The 22843-nt window shown below is 32.6% G+C and overlaps 1 protein-coding gene across 3 annotated transcripts in view; it reads left to right on the top strand.

The window, feature by feature from the left end:
- DOCK4 (dedicator of cytokinesis 4) overlaps positions 1–22843 on the top strand; it is a 498642-nt gene that overhangs the window by 301519 nt on the left and 174280 nt on the right. For all 3 annotated transcript variants that reach the window (XM_074268282.1, XM_074268284.1, XM_074268283.1), the window contains exons 13-15: positions 3302–3427; positions 20300–20424; positions 21113–21275. In XM_074268282.1, coding sequence (XP_074124383.1) covers positions 3302–3427; positions 20300–20424; positions 21113–21275 — 414 coding nt within the window. The remainder of the gene's footprint in view (positions 1–3301; positions 3428–20299; positions 20425–21112; positions 21276–22843) is intronic.

The following is a 22843-nucleotide window of genomic DNA, read 5'->3' on the forward strand; positions in this document are numbered from 1 at the left end:
TATGAAGAAAAACAACTCTGAAAGACTTAGGAATTTTGATCAAGATGGTGAGCAACCAGTACTCCAGAAAAGAGATAGCATGTTACTGAAGACAAATGATGGATTTAAAATATAGAAAAAAACACTTGAAGAAGACAAATATATGGATTTTACCATTCTTAAATTTATTTATTTGGTATAAGGATGTTTTTCTTTCTATGTTTGACTTACTAGCAATAGAAAGGGTAGATAGGTGACTGAGTGAGTAGAGTGGAGTACCTGGAGTCAATAAGACCTCACAATCTCAAAGCTAGCCTCAGACTCTAAGTATCTATGTGAAGCTGGGCAAGTAACTTAACCCTGTTTGACTTAGTTTACTCATTTATAAAATAAGCTGGAGAAAGAAATGGCAAACCACTCCAATATTTTTGCTAAGAAAAACCCAAAGTAGTCACGCACAGTCAGATGTGACAAAAAAACAACAGCAAAATTAGCCACAGAATCACAGAAAAGAAGAAAAGAAAAAGTATCATTGAAGCATTTTTTTAAATGCGAAAAAGTCAATAAGTTAACAAGCATTTATTAAGTACCAATTATGTGCCAGACACTGTGCTGATTCTGGGAATACAAAGATTTTTTTTTTTTTAATTAGTAATTACCCTCCAAGAAGTCATAGATTGCTGGAAATTAGAAGAGAACTGACAGAAGTTCAGAAGGAAACAGAGAGAGACAGAAAGAACATCTTTGAAAATAATAGAACCAAGAGCAGTCGATGAAAGTTGTTATGTTACAAATTTGGGTTTAATGTCAAGGAAAATTTGCCAACAACTGAGAAAGACTGCTTGTGTGAAACTTGTCTGTAATTGATGGTCTCAAAAGATGAAGTTATACCACTGCCTTTTTTTTTTTAGTAGTATTTTATCTTTTCCAATTACATGTAAAAAGAGTTTTCAACAACCATTTTAAACAAGATTTTAAGTTAAATTTTTTTCTCCCTTTTTAGAATTTCCCTTCCCCCAGATGGCAAACCTTGGGATATAGGATATACACTGAATGACCACTTCTTAGGAATGTTGTGGCAGGGAATAGAAGTATTGGTTCATAAGGGTAGGTTAGGGCTATCTACTTCTTTTTGACATTCTGGTAATCTTTGGATAGCAACTTAACTTTGTGAAACATTTACAACTTATAAAGCTTACATATGTTCTCAAGAAATCTCTGAATCGAATAACTGAGACTTATTATTTCCATTTTTCAGATTAGGAAAAGAAAACTTTGGTTATCTTTTGTTCAAGATAAAATAGAAAATGACATAGGTGGGATCAGGCTGTATTCTGATTCTCATTATCTTAAGGTCATTCCAATGGTTTTTCCAGTGTTGCCATCTACATATAGATGCAATAAAATTATGTGTTGTTTTTTTCTTCGTTGGTGTTACAGAACCATTTTTTAAAATTACAGTTGTTTAAAACTTAAATAGAAAATAGAAAAAAAAGAAAAAATTACCATGTGCATAGCAGAATATGAGAGGACTCAAAATATGAAACAAATTTCCATTTCAAGAAATTCTATATAATAAATACTACTCATGTTCAGAGATATCCATTTTTTTTTTCTTTGCTTGTGAGTTTTCTTTTGTTCTCTGCTATGCACTTTTTACTTTATACTTTTTTTTCTCATTCTTTCTCCTTGCCTCCCACAAGGGTACGATTTAACCTGGATATATTTATAAATATACATGGGTACATATATAAATATCTATAATCATATAATATATTCATATACATCTGTGTAAGGTTCTACTTTTCTTATTTGTTCTCTGTTTTTCTGAAGATAGATAACATCATCTTTCCTAAGTCGTCTTGCTGTATTTTTTCTAAATCTTCCTACTCATTTCCTACACCACAGCAATATTACAACCTTAAACTATCTAGTTATTTTAAATAGTCTAAAACAGTATTGATTAATATGACTAACATAAAGCGTAGTTTCCTTATTTTCCTTTTTTAGTTAAATCTATTTTACTTTAACTTTGAGATCAATGATTGGTACTCAGCATTTTTTCTAATAAATTCCATTCCTGATCGTTATGTTTGTATATATCTCATTTCCTATTCCTGCTGACTCATCTGCTTTACTTTTATCTTCTACCTTTCCTTATTATTTAACCTATTCTACCCTTGAAAGTCTTTCTGTTTTCCTCTCCCTCCATCTTTACATTCCCTCTTCATTCCATTCTCATTAATACCTTATCCCATTTCTGTTTAATCTATATACCTTCTATACTTCACTTTTGTTTTTTCCTCCCCCTTTTATTCCTGAATACATGCTTCAAGTTATATATGTTAACATTCCCTCTTTAACTCATTCCCTATGTAAATAGAATTCCAGAACTATGAGTCCTCTTCTCCCATCTAATTCCTCTCTCAGTTCTTGTTCTCACATCTCATTACTATAATATAATTAGTCTTTTTACCTTTTTCTACATAATTATGCTTTTTAGACTTACACATACTTAGCTCTACTAAAGTCTTTCTAACTACTCAATTATTAATGATAACTTTATACATATGGTTTACATTTCCAAGTGTAAAACATAAGCAGTTTGTCCTTATTGAATCCCTTGAAATGAGTTTTTGACATTTATCTTATATTTCTTTTGTATCTCATATGTCAAATTTTCCATTTTGTTCAGATCTTTTTGCAACAAAATCCTGAAAGTGTGGCAATTCATTTAATGTTCACTTTGTTGTTGTTGTTGTTGTTTAGGATTATGCTTACTTTTGCTGAATATGATATTTTTGGTCACAACCTTAGTTCTTTTGCTCTATATAGTGTTCCAAGAACATTTTTTCATGTGATCTTTTGATGTAGCCAGTGCTGGGCATTGTATGATTCTAGTTGTGTCTCCATCATATTTGAATTTTTTCCCATGTTGCCTGTAATATGTTCTCCTTGATCTGGGGATTTTAGAAATTGGCTATGCACAGAACCATCTTCTAAAATTCCTTTAAATTAATTCCTTTGAATATGTCAGCTACTAAATCTCTGTGAATTAGTTTCAAAGGGTGTTAGTTTTATACTATAGTTGGCTCATTGCCTACTACCTGTTCGGTTTTTCAGCATTCTTTCATTATCTTGATTTCTTGCTTATAAACAAATACATTTTTTGATGTCTTGCAATTGGAAGTTATAACTTTTCAAAGAAACTTTTAAATTTTTATTTTGAAAGAAGAAACTTGAACTTAATCTTTTCTAACATCACAGTTCCATGTTATACTGCTGCTACAATTTTGATTTTGTTCTTTTTGTTTTATTCTAGGATTAGCTGTTTCTCTTCAACTCCTGCATGGAGATATTGAACAAATCAGAAGAGAGTACTCATCAGTATTTACTCATGGGGTGTCCATTACCAGGAAGCTGGGTTTTTCCAATATTATTATGCCTGGTAGGTAAAGGGAAGAAGCAAAAGAGATGGCCTGGTTTTTGTTTGTTTGTTTTTTTTAGACATATGAAAAATATCCTTAGTTTGAGGATTGGGAATTTGGTATGGGTTCTAGGATTTTTTTTTTTAATCTGTTCAGTCATGGTGCCCCAAGCATTTTGTATATATTTATTGAATAGAATTAGAACTGTAAATAGTGCATTCTAAAACAATAGAATGAATTATAGCATTAAAGACAAAAGTAAAACAACCTAAATCTTTGGTATGGAAAAATAATGTCAATATCTTGGTTTAGTTTCTTCTGTAAAAAGACAAATAGAAATGCGGTCTAGTTTTGGGTACAATTTATCTCCTGGTATTTCATTAAAATGAAAATTTGAGAAGAGGTGTTTATTCAGTTCTTTTGTGTATATATATAATAGGAGATGTTACCCCATACAACACATCTGCAGCATATGAGAGCATGAATATGTGCTTACATGTTATTCTTATTAAGGAAGTAAATGCTTTAAAAAAAAAAAAAAAGGCTGGATTTAGGTCTATAGGATAGTGCAGACTGAAGGTACAAAATAATTAAATAAGTGCAATTTTCTGGAAGAACCAGCAATCTAATCTTTTTCAATGAGGAAGATAAGACAGTCTGACAGCTTTTGAATATCAAAGGAATTTTTAGAGGTTGGCTAGAAAATTGACACCTCTAAAGAGTTTCTTAGTACCTTTATAAAACCTTCTGAATTCCATAAGAATATAAACCTTTTAAAAATTTTCAGTCTTTGAGACCTGAAAATAAAAGCTGAAAACCTATTTCCTAGTTTTAGGACTTAGAGTTTTGGACAGCTAATTAAAGTTCCAAAATATAGTCTTGGCACTTGAACACTTTCCTCAGATATTGGCTGCTCCAGGGAATGAATAGCTGGAAGGTGGGTGAAGGTAGGAAGATAGCTTACTTCAAACTGACACCCTAACCTTAGATCCTAAAGAGCATCTCCATATTTCCCCTTTTCCTTACATCATTCAGTCTTCCTTTCTAACTGTCTGCCTCTGCTGTTCATTTCTTCCCCCTCTTTTTTCCTCCTTTTTTGCTTCTTTCTTTTTTATTATAGATTTTTATTGACAGAACATATGCATAGGTAATTTTTCAACATTGTCCCTTGCAAATCACTTTTGTTCCAATTTTTCCTTTCCTTCCCTGCACCCCCTCCCCTAGATGGCAGGCAGTCTCATATGTTAAACATGTTAAAGCATATCTTAAATACAATATATGTTTACATATTTGTACAGTTCTCTTATTGCACAAGAAAAATTCAAATTCAGAAAGGTAAAAATAACCTAGGAAGAAAAGCAAAAATGCAACTAGTCCATATTTATTTCCCAGTGTTCTTTCTCTGGGTGTAGCTGGTTCTGTTCATCATTGATCAACTGGAACTGAATTGGATCTTCTCATTGCCAAAGACATTCACTTCCATCAGAATTTATCCTCATATAGTATTGTTGTTCAAGTGTATAATGATCTCCTAGTTCTGCTCATTTCACTTAGCATCACTTCATGTCACTCTCTCCAGGACTCCCTGAAATCATCCTGCTGGCCATTTCTTACAGAACAATAATATTCCATAATATTCATATTCCACAATTTACCCAGCCATTCTCCAACTGATGGGCAGTTTCTAATTACTACAAAGAGGGCTGCCACAAATATTTTGATACATATAGGTCCCTTTCCCTTCTTTAAGATCTCTTTGGGGTATAAGCCTAGTAGTAGCACTGCTGGATCAAAGGGTATGCACAGTTTGATAACTTTTTGGGCATAGTTCCAAATTACTCTCCAGAATGGTTGGATTCATTCACAACTCCACCAACAATGCATCAGTGTCCCAGTTTTCCAGCATCTCCTCCAAAATTCATCAGTATCTTTTCTTATCATCTTAGACAAACTGATAGGTGTGTAGTGATATCTCAGAGTTGTCTTAATTTGCATTTCTCTGATCAATAGTGATTTGGAACACTACTTTTTTCTTTCAATCATGTTATTAATTGTTACTTCTCCCTTTCTCTATTTTTTTTCCCTTTTCTCAAAAGGGGTTCTTAATTTTTTTTTGTTTGTTTGTTTGCAAATGTCATGGAACCCTTCTCAGAAACCATGTTTTTAAAGGAATAAAATGTTTCCTTCCTTATCTCTTTCAATTAGATCAATTTTTGCTTTTGCTTGATCTGAAATAAGCATGGCTACCCCTGCTTTTTTTACTTCACCTGAAGCATAATAGATTCTACTCCAGCCTTTAAGAGAATTAAATGAAACATATAGGATTACAATTAATTACAGTTTCAAAATCTTTTTTTAATCATTGAACTCAGATTAAGAATCTCTGCTCTCTCCTTTTGATTGATTTTAATAGAGAGTTTAAATATGTATAACAACTAACATTTATAAAGCATTTTAAGATTTACCAAAGTGTTATGGACTTTCCTGGAGGTAAGTGGGTGACGAGGTGGTTAGAAATAACATCTTAGGGATGACTTCTTATAGTCATTGTATATGATATATTTGCAGCTTAGGTGGAGAAGTAGAAAGAATGCAGAAATAGACTCAGGAAAATGTGTTCAAATTTGGCTTGAGACACTTGCTAGCTATGTGATCCTGGACAAGTCATTTAACTTCTACCTCAGTTAATCAACTGTTTTGGGATAAATAATATTACTTCCTTCTTTGAGATGTAGTGAGGATTAAATGAGATACTATTTGTAAAATATATAACAGGAACTCAAACTATTAGGAGCTTAATTCTCATGGAGAAGTAGGTTAATAGATTATGAATTATATTTCATTTCATTTCATGAGTGATCTTAAAGGTATGAAATTATTTTATGCACATCCTAATTTATAACCACAAAGATTAGTATAGTTTAGATTTTTCTGTTCAACATGAAGTATTTCTCTTTGAAAAAAAATGGCTTTTCAGGTATAACAACCATCTAGAAGTGTGGGGGGAAGATAGTATATGTAGTTAAATTTAATTCTGCATTGTTAATACTTTCTTAATACTAAATTACCAATAGAAAAAAAAATTAATCTCTGATCCAGTTTTAGAGATGTAAATTTTCACACTGAAAATTTAACAAAACATTAGAGCTGCTCCAATGTACTTCTGATGAACTTCAGAAATTTTAGGCACCGGTGGTCCCATGACCCTCCTGAAAAGCACAGATTTCACTACATTGGTCTACATGTCAAAAGCTAAGATTCAGAAAAGTTACAGGAATTTGCAGATAATTTAGTAGGTGATTTTCATTTCCTGCAGATAAAGAATAAAACTGAAATGAAGGTTAAACTCTTAACTAATTGACAGTATTTTCAAAACAAGCATCTGAAAGCTACTATTGAAATTCTCTTTATGGAAATAGAATAGGTGCAGCTGTGGGTGCTGTTGTATCTGAAATTGTTATAAGATGACGGAACAAGTAGAGATGACATAAAAGCTAGCTAGGATTGTCTGTAATAATCTGTTTTGATCTAACAATTAGTAGTCTTTCAAGAATGAAAGCTTAAAGGCTGTAAAAATGTTTCCAGAGAGTTGTAACCTTTTTGGAAAATACCGTTTTACTGAATTTATATAGTTCTACTATTATTGGAAATCATTGTTTACAATACTGTTTACTTCTGGCTTCAGTGACTCTTGCAACTGTTCATTGTTTCCTTCAGTTGCTAAAAATAATTGGTATTTCCTTCACAAAAGCAACAAAAATCTTCTCATCAAGAGACATACTGATGTGTTTGGTTAATATGAAAAACATATTCTAGAGTGGTATGTAACCAGCTGTTACTAAAATTCCACAGCTCAGTCTCTGGGCAGACTCATTTGAGAGTTGGAAAAAATATGGAGAGAGAATTTTTCAGCATGTCACTTCATCAGCTCAGTAATTGTCTGGGCTGTGCTATTCTGATGCAACTCTTGTCTGGCTTTAATGATGGAAATGAAATTTCTCTAGCGCTACTGTCACTTCATCCTTTTTTTCCCTCTCCCATAATAAGGATGGGGATTCACTACCAAAAACAACAGTTTAGGGAATGAAATGACTGAAATCCATAAGTGGCAAGTGAGGAATTTTTTTTAAAAAAGACCATTCCTTTGTTTTCTTTTCTCTTTTTTACCTTCAGCTGCTTATTCTCCCAGAATAAGACAGTTGTGGTTTTGTGTATATGTGGGTGGGTGGGTGTTTTAACAGTTGGAATAAATTAGAAAACTGAGTAGAGGTTTTCAGATCAGGAAAATCCAAGAGTAAAAGTGTTTTCTTTATTATAAATCCTAATTTCAACTTATGTTAGTTAGCTCTCTTCAGTGGTCATAAAAGAATTGTAGCTGACATCTTGAATAATGAGTCCTACTTGTACCAAAAACCTGACACAGAATATATAAACCCTAAGTTTTTGTGGTTTTTTCCAATATACTAGTTTTTGAATTGTTATTTTCCTTTATTTTCAATTGTACTATTAGCATTCGAATAGGCATAGGGATAGATAAGTATGTAGTTCTCCAATTGGTCATTTTAAGAGCAGAAGAGAGGTTTTTTCTGTAAAATTGGAATTCTCCTTGCTCCAGAGTTGGACAAGAAACAGATATTGAACTTTTTTCAGATGATTGCAGAATATCATGTAATCATGATGCAACCTTTTCTTTTAAATAGAAAGGTCAATGGAAAATAAATTGTTCTTTCCATAATCTTATTTAAATCAATCAGCATACTAGATGGCAAGAAATACGAGCCTCATTTTCTTGAATTTTCTGCATAGCAAATGCATTTCTATGTCTTGATGAAGCAGTCTGATTCAGGAGTAGTCTCACGATAACTCTCTAGTCAGACATTTATTTTTCAGGATGTTTTTATTTACATAGGAAAGTTTTTCTTTAGCCTTATTGGCCCATCTCTGTCCGCATTTTTTGTGGCTCTTCTGATTTCCTCGTGCTAGATTTTAAAACAGGGGTTCTGACTTTTTTAGGGTCATGTACCCTTTTAGCAGTCTCATAAAGCTTCTGGACCTCTTCTTAGAATATTTTAAGTAGTTCAAAGCAATCTTAAATTTCAGTTAGAAATTAGTAAAAATGTGGAAGGAATTTTTTCTTCCATTTTAATTTCAAGGACTCTAAGATCTGTCTATAGAAGTCAGGTTAAGAAGACTTATTTTAGTTTATGACTTTTTTTCTATATGTTCTTGCTCTCATAAGCCTGCTCAGGTGTTGGATGTGAACTCTTTAAAGTAACAACTTGGTTAATATTTACAGTAATGTTTAATAGGGTACAATATAAGATATAAAATAAAAAAAGTTTTATAGTAGTGTATTCTGAAACAATTTTGTTAACACAGTGGAGAAAATAGTAATTTTTGGGGTGCCCCTCAAAGAACAAAATCACACACCTTGTAAGCGGTCTTCCTTCCTTCCTGTTAAACTTCTCTGACCACACAGCTCAGTATGAATTCTAATAGTTAAGTTCATGTTGCTTTAGACACAGCTTAACAATTTGTTTCAAATAGTTTCCACCACTTGGAACTTAATAATTTCAAAGGCCATAATGTTGAAAGGAACCCTTAAATACTATCTGGTTCAACCTTTATCCTTGCTTTATGCTTGAAAATAATGAAGCCCATTGGTTTGCATAATAGATTGATTAAGGGTCATAGTAATTCTCTAAAAAATCCGTCAATAAAGGGCTTGTTTCCTATTTATATAATAAATTGATTCAAATTTATGAAGAGTTTTTCTCCAGTTAACAAATGGTTAAAACATCTAAATAAATACTTTGCAAAGGAAAAAAATTCTATCTATTCATAACCATATGAAAAAATCCAAATCACAAGGGACTAGAGATAATACAAATTAAAACAATTTCTAGGCTCCTCATATCCATAAAATTGGCAAATTTGACCAAACAAAAGACAATGTTGCAGGAACTGAGAGAAAACTGGCATATTAAGTATACTCACTGTTGGTGAACCAATATAAATTTGATTAGCCATTTTGGAGAGCAGCTTTGAACTATGTTCCCAGTGACACTAAACTGCCTATATCCTTTGAACTAGTTACATATTATGAAGCCTATAACCCCTTAAAATCAAAGAAAGAGGCAAAGGACTCACATGTACAAAAATGTTTTTTGCATTTCTTTGTTGAGGTAAACAAACAGAAATGAAGGTCATGCTCATCAGTTGGGGAATGACTGAATAAATTTATGTAATTGTATGCTATTATGTTTTAAGAAATGAAGAAAGAAGCAGTTTCAGAGAAATCTGGGAAGAATAAAACTGAAGGAGAGTGAAGTGAACAGAGCCAGGAGAACAATTTATATAGTAAGAAGATTGTAAATACAAGCAACTTTTAAAAGACTTAAGAACTAAGATCAATATAGTGACCAGCCATGATTCTAAAGGAATAATGATAAAGTAAAGCATGCTGTCTACCTCTTTCTGACAGGGAAGTGATGGATTCAGGGTTCAACTTGAGACATACATATTTTCATAAAATGCAGTCTTCACCCTATCCTCTCCTTTTCTATAATACACTCCAAATATATTTTGATATAATATATTTTTATATCAAATATAATATATTTGATATTATATTTTGAGTATACTCCAAAATAAAAAGGAGTTAGAATACCACATTACTATTTACTAATTTACACATCAAGTATTTGGGAAATTGTTGAAGTGTACATTTCTCTGGGATAGGAGCTACTATTGAAGTAAAAGATTTACATTCAGAAGACTTGGATTGGAATTTTCAGTCTGCTCTTTTTCTGCTTGTGTGACCTTGTACAACTTATGTGTCCCTCAGAATCTTTGCATTTTTATTAATAAATACAGCACCCTTCCAGTTTTAAATCTATGATCTCATGACCATATTTTAGGTTAATCTGATTTGATTTTCTATAAGATTTTGCTAGTTGAGTGCAGAGTTCTGAGAGAATATAATAGAAGACAGTTATGTTTTAGGAAGGTTAAGTTGGTGGGTCCTGATTATTATTACTACTGAGAGGAATTAAGATTTCTGTAATGGAGATAGAAGAGAGCAGATTATTTTAGGCTTTGAGTAGCCAGAATGTTAGGAAAATAAAGGCAGCATAAAATTTCCTATCTGAAATTAAATTAAAGGCAAAATTCACCTGGTTACATCAAAATTTCTACATATTTTGAACATAAACATGGCAGGAAAATTTTTTTCTTACTGATGCTACCTTTCCATTATGTACTAAGATTATTCTGTTTCTTCTCCTAATTACCTAGTTAGCTTTCTTATTGCTATTTGAGCTTATTTGTTCTCTCCAGCACCAATCTCATGTGTTGATTTTAATTAGCACTTATTTCAACTTTGTACTCCTGAATGTTTTGGCAAAAATATGGCACTTTGCAGTAGTGGCAAATAACAAGCTGTGAAACTCCTAGGAAGAAGCATATGGAGGATAGTACCAGGAGCATGATCTCATCACTGATGTGTTCCTTTGGAAAAAAATCATATTGTGACTCTTTTTTTAAAAATTTTGAAATTTTCTAACAGGTCTTCCCACCTACATTGCTTCCTCCCTCTTTCAAAATCTATCCTTAATGAAATGGTCAGAATAATCTTTATATATGATTCTAATCATGTAAGTCTTACAATCAGAAATCTTCATTAGGATTTCCTTTGAAGACTGAGTAAAGTTTGCATTCTTTTACCTGGCATTCGAGATCCTCAACAATTCTGAAAGCCATTGTTATCTTTCTGTGTTTATGTCCCTTTTCTTGTCCCTGTGCATGGGTGTTGCTTCAGACAGAAATCTGGGAAAGACCTTAGTTTTAAAAGGCCAAAATTTCCCACCATTTTCTGGGTTATCTCCAGTGACCTTGTCTTATATCTTGTCTCTAGACTCCAATGACTAGAGAAGAGAGTGAGACTGATGACTTTGCATTCACTTAAATCCAATTTACTTCCAAGTCAAGATAAGATTCTCTTGATGTCATTGATCCTTTTTGAAATCAAGGACAAACCACAATCCCTATATACTCTGAAGCTAAACTGGACTACTCTACATCTCCAAATAACTCTGTGATTTCATTTCTTTATGCCAATTGTTAGAGATGTTATAGTGGGGATTAATTTCATGTATGAGTTAGACTAGACATCCACTGAGCTCCTTTTCAACTCACAGAATATGTACTTTTGCTCCTTTGCTTCCTTCAGCCTTTGTAATTTTTTTTTCAACCTGTTGGAGTTTTGTCTGTCTTTTAAAACCCAATTAAACTGGCAATTGTTTCTTTTGTGAACCTTTTTCTTATACCTTTTTTGGGAAAAGCCTCTCATTTCTTTTTGCATTCCCACCAAGTCTCACATAATACTCTGTTTTATACTTTTCTAAAGTATTTGTACTCTAATTATCTGTCCACATGCTATATATCTCATGAGTGTGTTTTGGGAACTAATTCAAATCATGTCTCTATTATTTATAATCTCTTGTATTGTGAAGTCATTTATCCTCAGTTTCTTCATCTGTTAATTGAGGAGATTGTAAAAGATAGATTTTAAAGATTCCTGTGATCCCTAATCGCATGATTCTATAACCACTGATTTGTTCCAAGCAATAGAACAAATATACTTTTAGTAGAATGTTATCCTAATGGTCTTATATTGAATTTGGTGACAAAGAGAGCTCACTTCTTTCCACCAGAAACTGATATGGATCACTTCTCTTTTTATCTCAAGTAGTTTCAGTTCTTAACAATCAGTCAAAAAGCATTTATTAAGTTCTTACAGTGTATCAAATGAAAATGATGCTTGATGAATGGAGAAAAATTTGAGGGGGAATGAAAGAGATAGAATATAGTATAAATAAGGAGGCAACTAGAGAAAATTTAATTCATATCAGGGAGTATGTGGACATTAAGGAAAATTCCTACCTCAGAACAAAATTTAAAATCTTTCAGGATAATATCTTTGAATGAACAATATAATTTTTAACAGTAATTTTAAAGTTATTAGAAATGAGAACTCTATAAATGAGATGGAAGTGGATTCCCTCTCTTAAATCCAATTAGAGTTACCTTAGCATAAGGTCAACTTTGTTAACCACTTAATAGCAGAAAGAGTAAAAAGGAGAGGGAGATGGATTGATATTTGCTCTTTTTACGAGAAAGTAGTGAGAAAAATACAAATGAAGAACAGAACATTACTAGACTGCCAGGAAGACTATCTCCTAAGAAGATAAAAGAGCAGAGCTTCTTTGCTATCCAAGAAAAGCAAAAGTCTTCCAAATGAAGTCCTCAAAAAACCTGTTTGTGGTTTTATTTGCTCCTTCTGGGATAATTAGGACATGTTAGTTTCTTTATGTCCTTTTTTCCCCACTTAGAAATAATTTATTTTAATTTAGACAAATGTGTTTCTCTTTAGTGCATTAAAGCATTTATATATATATATATATATATATATATATATATATATATATATATATATATATATATATATATATATATATATGGGGGGGGGGCTGAGGCAATTGGGGGTCAAGTGACTTGCCCAGGGTCACCCATGGAGGAAGTGTTAAGTGTCTGAGTTCAGATTTTAACTCAGGTCCTCCTGATCTCAGGGCTGGTGCCCTATTCCTTGTACCACCTAGCTTCCCTTTTATCTTTCAAGAAGCAATGAGGGAGGCATGATGGAATGAAACCCTGCTTTAAAGGCAGGAAGATCTGAATTCAGATTTTCTGACAACTGCTAGTCCTGAGGTTATGGGCACATCATCTAACCTCTTAGTGCCAAAGGCTATAACTTCTCAAACTTTGATATCAGGACCTCTTTATAACCTTAAAAATTATTGAAAGTTTTTGTGTATGGGATTTATTGTATCATTTTTTTTACCATATCCAAAATTTAAATGGATTTTATTCTGAAATATTTGCTAATTTATTAAAATAATAGCTCCATTATGTATTAGTATATTTTTCAAATCAAAAATTAGTGAGAAGTGATTTTAAAAAATATTTTTAATAAATTAATGTCTAACTTAATAGAAGATAGCTGGATACTAATTTCTGTTTCTGCATTTAATCTGTTGCAGTATGCTATTTCAGTTGTCAAATATGAAGAAAGTCTGGTCTCATACAGTTATGTAATTGGAAAAAAGAGGACTATTTTATATTGTCTTAGTATTGTCATGAAAATGATTTTGACCCCTGTAAATGTCTCTGGTTTTCCCAAGAATCCAAATAACCACACTTTGATAACCAATATTGCAAGTACTATTGCCCAGAGTTGTACCAGATAGTGCATTGGAGCCGGAGTCAAGAAGATCTTAGTTCAGTTATGTCTTCAAGACATTTAATAGTTGTGAGATCCTTGACAAATAACTTTTTTAAGTCAACCATTTAATTTCTATCTATCTCAGTTTCCTCATCTCTAATTTGACAATAATAATAGAACCTACCTCCTAGGGATTTTGTTAAACCAAAATGAGATTATATTTACAAAATGCTGTTCAAGTCTATTATTATAAAGTAGCTAGGTGGCAGGATCAAGAATCAGGAAGATCTCAGTTTAAATGAGATTAAAATAACATAATATTTCTGAAGTTCTTTGCAAATCTAAAAATGCTATTATTGTTATTTTAGGCAATTTGCAGATTTGGTAGGAATTGAATTGGTAGGAATCCCATCATATTATTGAAGTTATAAATTCAGTCCCTTTCCCTGTTTTATCTTTCAGTCTCTTTCCCTGTTTTATCTTTACATCATTCATTTCAAACCTCACCTCATTCTAAATTGAACCTTCTCAAGTGACCAAAAAAAAAAAAAAAAATGCATTTGATAATGTCTTCTTGTGCCAGAATCTTACTTCTTAGGTTCCATCTTGCTAAATCTATGCTTATTCTGCAGCTCTTCATCTTGAGGGTTGGAGGCAACATAATATCCCTTTGTATCTTCCATGCTTACTCAAGAGTTTTTATATTGTAAGCACTTAATAAGAGCTTTTTTCACTCATTCATTATTATGACAGGAATGTCCTTGGAGGGTACCTTTTCACAGGATGAAGAACAAAAATGGCTTCTAATAGGAAATCAGAAATATCTCCTTTTCAATCTAATCACTTTGTGCTGCCCCCCTTCCCTGCGACCTGTTTACTAGTTTATCCCCATTTGAAATGACAAGAAATGTAATTTTGCATCAAATATAATTATGCTATTAAGAAGGAAAACCACAATTTTTTAACAGGGGATGATCTGGGTTGAATTTTTTTTTAAATTTTACATCTATTCTAGTCTGTGCTGCACATAGTAGGTATCCATTAAACATTTCTCATTGAATTGAAACCTTAAATTGAGGTTGGTGTATAAAGTTAATTGAAAGATGAAGTATCATTAATAAAGAATATGAGCAAGATTTAAAGCAGACCAGATCAAGACCTAGTACCTAATGAATGTTAAAGCACCTAAGGAAAGGCTTTCTGAAAGTTTGATTTATCTTCCCTGGAGCATTTATAGGAGGAAGAGCTCAATGTAAGGTCTTGGATGGGTTTCATTGGAGAAAATGTCTTATTACATTGTCACAAATCTATTGAAGGGTTAAAGTGGAAGGACTCGCACAAATGATAAAGCGCACACACACACATATGTATATATATATATAAAATCAGTACTTGATGTTTAAAAAGTTACTCAAATGAGCAATTCATGAAAATGAATTTGTAACCACATATATTTAAGAAGATCTTTCAGTGATGTAGATGGCAAACTCTTATTTGTTCATGTTATCCCATACATTCACCACTTTGTAGCTTCTGAGTTGTAGCTTACTCACAACTTCCATGAGCCTTCCGTTGCCCTTTCTATGTTACTCATTTTTATCATTTCATAGGCAGTGACTGTATGAAAAGTTATATCCTTTTTTTTAGTTTGGTTGGTTAGAACTTGAAATGCATTGAGTTCAGTTAAAGGTTGGTCTAATACATAAATCACGTTTCATAACACATCTCTAGGAAAATTTCTTCCAAAGTGCAGAGGCAAAAGGAGGCTCAGCATCTCTGGCTTCAATAATAATATCTGTAAAAATCCTGGAATAATTGGGGAGGAAGAAAGATTAGGAAACACACATTTATGTAATGTGTTCTAGGCATTGTGCTAAGTTTTTAACAAATAACATCACTTTGGATTTTCACAACAATCCTGAAATTTAGGTGTTGTTATTATTCCTATTATGTACTTCTGGAGACCGTGGCTGAGTAACTTGCCTAGGGTTACATAGATGCCAGATTTGAGCTCAAATTCTCCTGACTCTAAGCCCAGGGCGTTATTTACTACTTAGTCTAATTGTGGCTATGTGGAGTACCATCAATTTATCTTCATCTCTTTTTTTCCCTGCTAAAACCACATTCCGTGGTCTCTGGTTGGCAAGTGATGAGAAGGAAAATAGTGGTTGAAAGAGTACTTCTCACTCTCCAAATTTCAAGGGAACTTCTCCCATTGTGATTTTGTTTTTGTTTTTGCTGAAGCAGTTGGGGTTAAGTGACTTGGTCAGTGTCACACAGCTAGGAAGTGTTAAGTGTCTGAGGCCAACTTTGAACTCAGGTCCTCCTAACTTCAGGGCTGGTGCTCTAGTCATTGTGTCTCCTAGATGCACCTTCCATTGTGATTTTGGACTGACTATTCTTGTTCTCAAGGAGGACCATGGCATCAGGGAGGAGATGCTATGACACACAAGTGAATTGAATTTAAGTGAGGGAGGCTATGCAAGATCACCTGCCTCACTTTCTCCTCCAGAGCCATCTGGTTCTAGTGACCAGATATGTATCAGGACCACTGGAGATGGCCTTAGATGCAGTGGAAGATTTTGGTCCTTTTAAACTAAGGTCTTTAACAAGTTTCAATTAGCAGACTTCTTTGCATAGAGTAATGGTTAATGAGCGTTTTCATTCATTCATTAAATCAAAGAATGAATTAATATTTAATTCATAGTTTACCCACCTCAAAGACTATAGGAAAGATGTTAAAACAATCATTTATTGGGTCTACTGTGTATAGACACTACTAAATGGTTGGGGAAATAAAAATTTTACATAAGAAACAGTCTCCATTATTAAGGTCTTTAGAGTCTAGTAAAAGACATATGATATCTATGTAAATCACTCTAATTTTATGACTTATAAATCATTGAACAGTTAACAAAAAGCCTTAACATAATGCAATAAGACAGCACAATGGAGAAAGAAGACCAGAGCTCATATGGGGTCTTAGACACTGACTAGCTGTGTGACTCTGGGCAAGTCACTTATTCCTGTTTGCCTCAGTTTCCCCACCTGTAAAATGAGCTGGAGAAGGAAATGGCAAACCATTCTTGTGCTTTGCCAAGAAAATAATAATAAGAAATAATAATAATAAGAAAAAAAATAATAAATAAGCTCATTCCAAGGAGTTTAGACATGACTGAACAACACAACATAATGCTGATTTTCAGGCTGCAAAGGCTCTTAGCTTCTCTATACCTCCTTATCTGACTGGCAAGTTCAGGTGTGGGGAGTCAGAGTTCTCCAGCCTCACCAAGTGAGGTCTTCAAGTGACCAAAAAATCACATCAGCAATTCCAGAGGCCTCTGGAATCCTAAGGTGGGGGATGACTGTTTGAACCTTGACATACTCCAAGCCACTCAACTCCTGACTTTGTGTCTTTTTCTAATCCATATTGAGGGAGGATTGGAGGGGAATTTGATATTAGCTGTCACAAGTGTAAGTAATAGCTTTCAATAAGTAGCACTGCAATCAGGGTAGGTTTTGTATTTAAAGAAGAAAACATTTGAGTTGGGGTTTCAAGGTTGAATAGAAATTCAGATGCCTTTGATAGGGAACAAAATGGTTAGAAGGAAGATATCCCAGGCATATCATAAGTTAATTTTTATGCCATAATATTTGTGCTTGGTTTTTTTTCCAAGTCCAGTTGTGATTTTTACAAGTCCAAAATTGTTAGATCAAGAACACCTTCGAAACCAAGATGTGGAAAGCATCATGTCCTAATGCAGTCAATGCTGAAATGTGTTTATTGAAAAGAGACATATGTATGGATCTTTAAATATGTGGCTAAGAGAAATGATTTTTTATTATCCACAAGAATTTTCAAAAAAGAACTACTTAAATCAAATTCAGAGAAACATTTCTTTTTTTAATTATTTTTTTCTGGTTTGGTTTTTTCATTTTTTTTCTTTATAATTTCATTCACTCTTTTTGGTTAGTATTTTGTTGGTTTTTGTTTTTGCTAAATTGCTCCTCTATTTTTAAAACAATGCTAATTTTACCTTAGAAATGCCCTATTTTCTTGATAGTTTGTTAGACACTAGGGTTGGAATCAGGAAGACTAGCATTCAGATCCTAGCTCAGACACCTATTTCTATGACTCTTAGAAAGTCATTTAAATTCTCTAGACCACAGTTAATTCATCTGTAAAAAGAAAAAGTTAGACTTGTTGGCTTCTAAAATCTTTTCCAACTCTAAAGCTATGTATTCTATAACTTTCATTTACCAACAATTATCCAAGTATTGAAGTAAAAGTTCCTGTCTGAACAGGAAGTTAACAGTAAAAATTCTTGTCTTTTTTGAAGAATTTTAAATGACAAAACCATCTGAAAAGCAAACAAAATACTTTTTTTTTTTTTTTTGAAATGACAGTTTTAGAGGAAAGAAATGTCATTCACCAATTCACAGGGTATTATTGTGAATTTCCTTTCTGACTGAGTTTGAAATTCTATTCTCCTCCTTTTTTTTTTTTTTTTTTTTTTTTAGCAATAAAGGTTCTGTTTTATATGATTTATTCTTTTGTATGACATTGTCATTTTCCATGTTTGATGGACCATCTGCTTCCTGGTCAGCCAGCCTTAAGTTTGTATCTTTGGAATGGTATGGTTCGATTTTATTTTTGTTGTAGATGAGGATGCCAGAATAAGCTGGATTATTCATGGAAGAATGTCACCAGGTTTATTGAGGTGCCCCACAACACTGAAGAATTAAAAATAATTTCTTTTATGTATTTGGACACTGTACTTGCTGTGTGGTTTTTTTTTTTCCCCTCTCCCTCTCCCCAAGAACATTGATAGTTTGCTTTCTCATTAGTAAGTTCTAAATAGAAAGGGGTGGGCATTTTTAAAAAATGCTCATTTAAAAAAATAATTTATACATTTAAATCTACTAAATGAAATCTTGCCCATCTTCACCTTCAAATAAATTTAAGTAACATGTTTTATTCATTTATAGTGAAAAGAAAATCCCCTTACACATAATAGTTTAAAGAGCTAGCTTTGCAGTTAAGGAGACCTGGATTCAGTTATTACCCCTGATACATTTTGGTTATGTGACCCTGCCCAAATAACTTTCTGTGGCTAAAAGTTGAAAAGAAGGTGGCACTGGTAAAGTTTTCCACCATGAGCTCACAGTTCAGGTCAAAAACAACAAAACAGAACAGCTGAATAAAATATAAGTGCATGTCATATATTTGTGGGTTCTGGGCATCTGTGTTTTCTAATGACAAATTGAGGTGATTACATAATAAAATCAAATATTCAACTTTATTAAATAAGCAAATGAAAAATAGGGAGCTCTCTCTCTGACTCTGTCTTCCCTTCCCCATTTCTCTCTATTTCTGGTATCTTTCTGTCTCTGTCTTTCTATATCCCTTTTTCTCTCTCCTTCCCCCTTCTTCCTTTTTCATTTTCCCCTTTCCCTCTGTCTGCCTCGATGTAGTATAAATTACTTTAAATTTAGAAATTTTTCTCTTTTTGTTTGTAGCTTCATGGTACTCAAAATACTGGAATGGATGTGATTACATAGTAGAATGTTTATTATATCTTTATATCTAAAAGCCTATTCTTAGAATGATAGGGCTGAGTAGGGTCTTAAGGTTGACTCTAGATCAGATTTCTCATTTTGCATATAAAGAAATTAAGATCCAGAATTCTAGTAGCTGTGAAATAATTTTACCCATTTTTTAATAGTGTTTGTTTTTAAAAAAAAGAAAAAAAAAAAGCCTATTTGTTAAGTAGCTATTACGTCCAAACTATAATGTAATGAGATTGGTCTTCCTAAGTCTCATTATTTTAGTCACACCTTGCTAATGGGGTTCTGACATATCTGAAGAATGACAGAATGTGGGAATGTTTTTCTAGTCATTTTTAGATAAAACTGTTGAGGTAAGATATTCACTTTTTAGCATTGCAGATGCAAGTCAACCTTTGGAGAATAGCTAAGTATATTGGAAAGGACACTGGTGTTGGGATCAGAACATCTGGTTCTTTATCCTAGTGTTAACATGTAATAATTTTATGACTCTGTGATAGTCACATAATACTAGTAACTTGTAATAATAATAATAAATAGCATTTATATAATTACTTAATATATGCCAGGCACTGTGCTTAGCTCTTTACAAATATTTTCTCATTGATCCTCATAACAACTCTGAAAAATAAATAATATTTTGTATATGGGGAAATTTCTGAGGTTAGTTTTGAACTCAAAACTTCCTGATGGTAGGCCCAGTGCTTTATGCACTGTGTCTTTAGGTGCCTCTATGAGTTATTTGTTGAATTAAATTGAATTTTTTAGGTGAGGAAATTGAGCCTGGAAAGGTACTTATTTTTTTCTCCCAGCTAATTTGTCACAACACCACAATTTTTTTAAAATAGTAAAACGTTCTATAAATGTTAGATATTTGAGGGGAAAGGTCAAGATTTTATATTTTTCATGTTTAAAGTAAAGCTAGAGTACCTCCCTATGGTATGACGTTCCATATTATATGTCTCAGAGTAAATATAAAAATATTTATCTCTTTGTGTCATCTAACATATTTTTGTTTTGCTTTGCTCTCTATTCTTCATAGGGGAAATGAGAAATGATTTATATATCACCATAGAAAGGGGAGAATTTGAAAAAGGAGGAAAGAGTGTGGCCAGGAATGTGGAAGTGACTATGTATATCATTGACAGTAATGGCCAGAACTTAAAGGTATGTATCATCTGTCCCATTTTTTTTTTTTTTTTTGAAACAAACATTTCATTTTCATTCCTTTGACTTAATCTCAATTTTTGCATTTTTGGAACTGCACTTTTTTTTTCTTTTCATTACTCAAAAAAAAAAAAAATAAGGTTAAAGCAAGGTTCCTTGCTTAACCTTCATAATTATATGTTGCATAGTAGTTTATTCATGTTATCAGGATTCAATTTGTGTAGTAATTATTTCTTAAATATGATGCCTTATTTTTAGTTATTTAGGAGTATGAATTTCTTCTTTCTCTGACTCCAATCTGTTTTCCCATTTTTATCATGGATAGACACTTGACTCACCTTTGTAATCCCAGAACTATTTTTAAAAATCTCTCAGAGTTGTACTTCTATACTTTTCTCAAATAGATAGGATGATTTGTCTCTTTTTGTTAGAGAGTTTCTTTAGTGGCAGAAACATTTGTCCAGATCCTACAAGTAGTCCTTATATGATCAGAGACTGTAGTTAGGGTTCATATGATAGAACTATCCCAATTTCTTAGTAATTCCAGTAAGTCACTTTACATGAAAGAAGAACTTGAGGAACAGATAAATATATAGAGAAAAGTAATTGCTTTGCTGGTTTCAAAGTCACTTGAAAACAAAGCTGTCTTTAACCTGTTTTGTTTTTGTTTGTTGTTTTTTTTTGTTAGGATTTTATCTCCTTTGGCTCTGGTGAACCACCAGCTAATGAGTTCCACTCCTTTGTACTTTACCACAACAACAGTCCCAGATGGTCTGAACTGCTGAAACTTCCCATTCCTGTGGATAAATTCCGAGGCTCCCACATCCGCTTTGAGTTCCGACATTGTTCCAGTAAGAATTGAGTATACTTAGTATATTGCTTTGTTTTACCAGGGCAGTCAGCAAAGTGAGTAAACTGAATGAGATCTCTGAGATAGGCTGGAAAGAAGGCAAGTATCTTCAGAACAGGATCTTTATTTAGAAGGGTTCTTTATTTCTAAGTGAGATTCCTGAACTTTTCAATCTGTGGAATCACCAATCTCATGGAGGGTTTCAGACAGAACAAATATATGGTGAGAAATTAGATACATACAATCAGGTCATTCAATTTTTAAAAAACATTTATATAGTTTTTTTTTTTCTCAATAGTATTTTATTTTTCCAATTACATATAAAGATAGTCTTCAACATTCATTTTTGAAAAGAAAGACTGTTTTCCAAATTTTTCTCTCCCTTACCTTTCTTCTCCCCAAGACATCAAGCAATCTCATTTGCTTATAGATGTGCAATCATTTCAAACATATATCCATATTTGTCATGTTGTGAAAGAAAAATCAGAACAAAAAGGAAAACCTCAAGAAAAAAATAAGCAAACAAACGAACAAAAAAGGTGAAAATACTATCCTTCATTCAATCTTTATAGTTTTCTCTCCAAATAAAGATGGCATTAAATAGGTCATACAGTATGAGAACTCCAGAGTGATCAAAGAGCAGTGTGGAAAAGTGGAATGGGTGGTACTCTAGAGTGGTGGGAGGGAGGGGGGAAATATGACTTCAAATCTATATTTGACACTTATTAGCTGTGTAAGGAGGAGAAAGTCATACAATTTCTCTGTATTAATTTCCTCATTTATAAAATAGAGGTAATAAGAAACATAGACTTAGAAAAACAAGATATTTTAAAGCAATCTAATTTCATTCAACCTTTTCATTTTACTAATAAATAAAGCATCATATAATTTTATTGACTTTTCCAGTTCACAGGTAAAAAGATGGCAAAACTTGATTTGAGCTGACTCCTGATTCAGCACTCTTTTCATTGAACTATATAACTCTGACTATAATTGCACCTCGCTTCCATGATTGATAAAATAAAGTGCTTTACAAGTCTTAAAGTAGTACCATCAGACATTTTTCAGAAAGAAACAGATTCAATATAAAATAATAAGACAATAAGATTGGTATTGCATAGTTCTACATAATTTGGTAGAAGCCAAGGTAAGTGCTAATACAGCAACCATTATGAATAGGGTCTCTACTGAGGTTTTTAATAAGGATCTATTCCAGTGTATATGATTATTAGGAGAGTCAGAACCTTGCTGAGTAAACTTTGTGTAGAATAGACAGTCTTGGTGTCTAGTGAACTTATCAGGAAGAAATGAATTCAAATGCCATCTCAGAGACTGAAGATCTATGTAATCTCAAGCAAGTTATTTTAATAAACCCAAATTCAGTTTATTTTCTGTAAGATGATGTTAATAATAATACCTACTTTATAAGGATGTCAAAATAAATGAATAATACACATGTAGGGCTTTGAAACTGTAAAATGCTACATGGATGTTATTACTGTTACTAATACATCATCATCTGTATTGTTCTGCAATTATTCTTCAGTCATTTTTGAAGTTGAAATTATA

The sequence above is a fragment of the Sminthopsis crassicaudata genome, chromosome 5, assembly GCF_048593235.1.
Source record: "Sminthopsis crassicaudata isolate SCR6 chromosome 5, ASM4859323v1, whole genome shotgun sequence".
In the NCBI taxonomy this organism is placed as follows: Eukaryota; Metazoa; Chordata; class Mammalia; order Dasyuromorphia; family Dasyuridae; genus Sminthopsis; species Sminthopsis crassicaudata.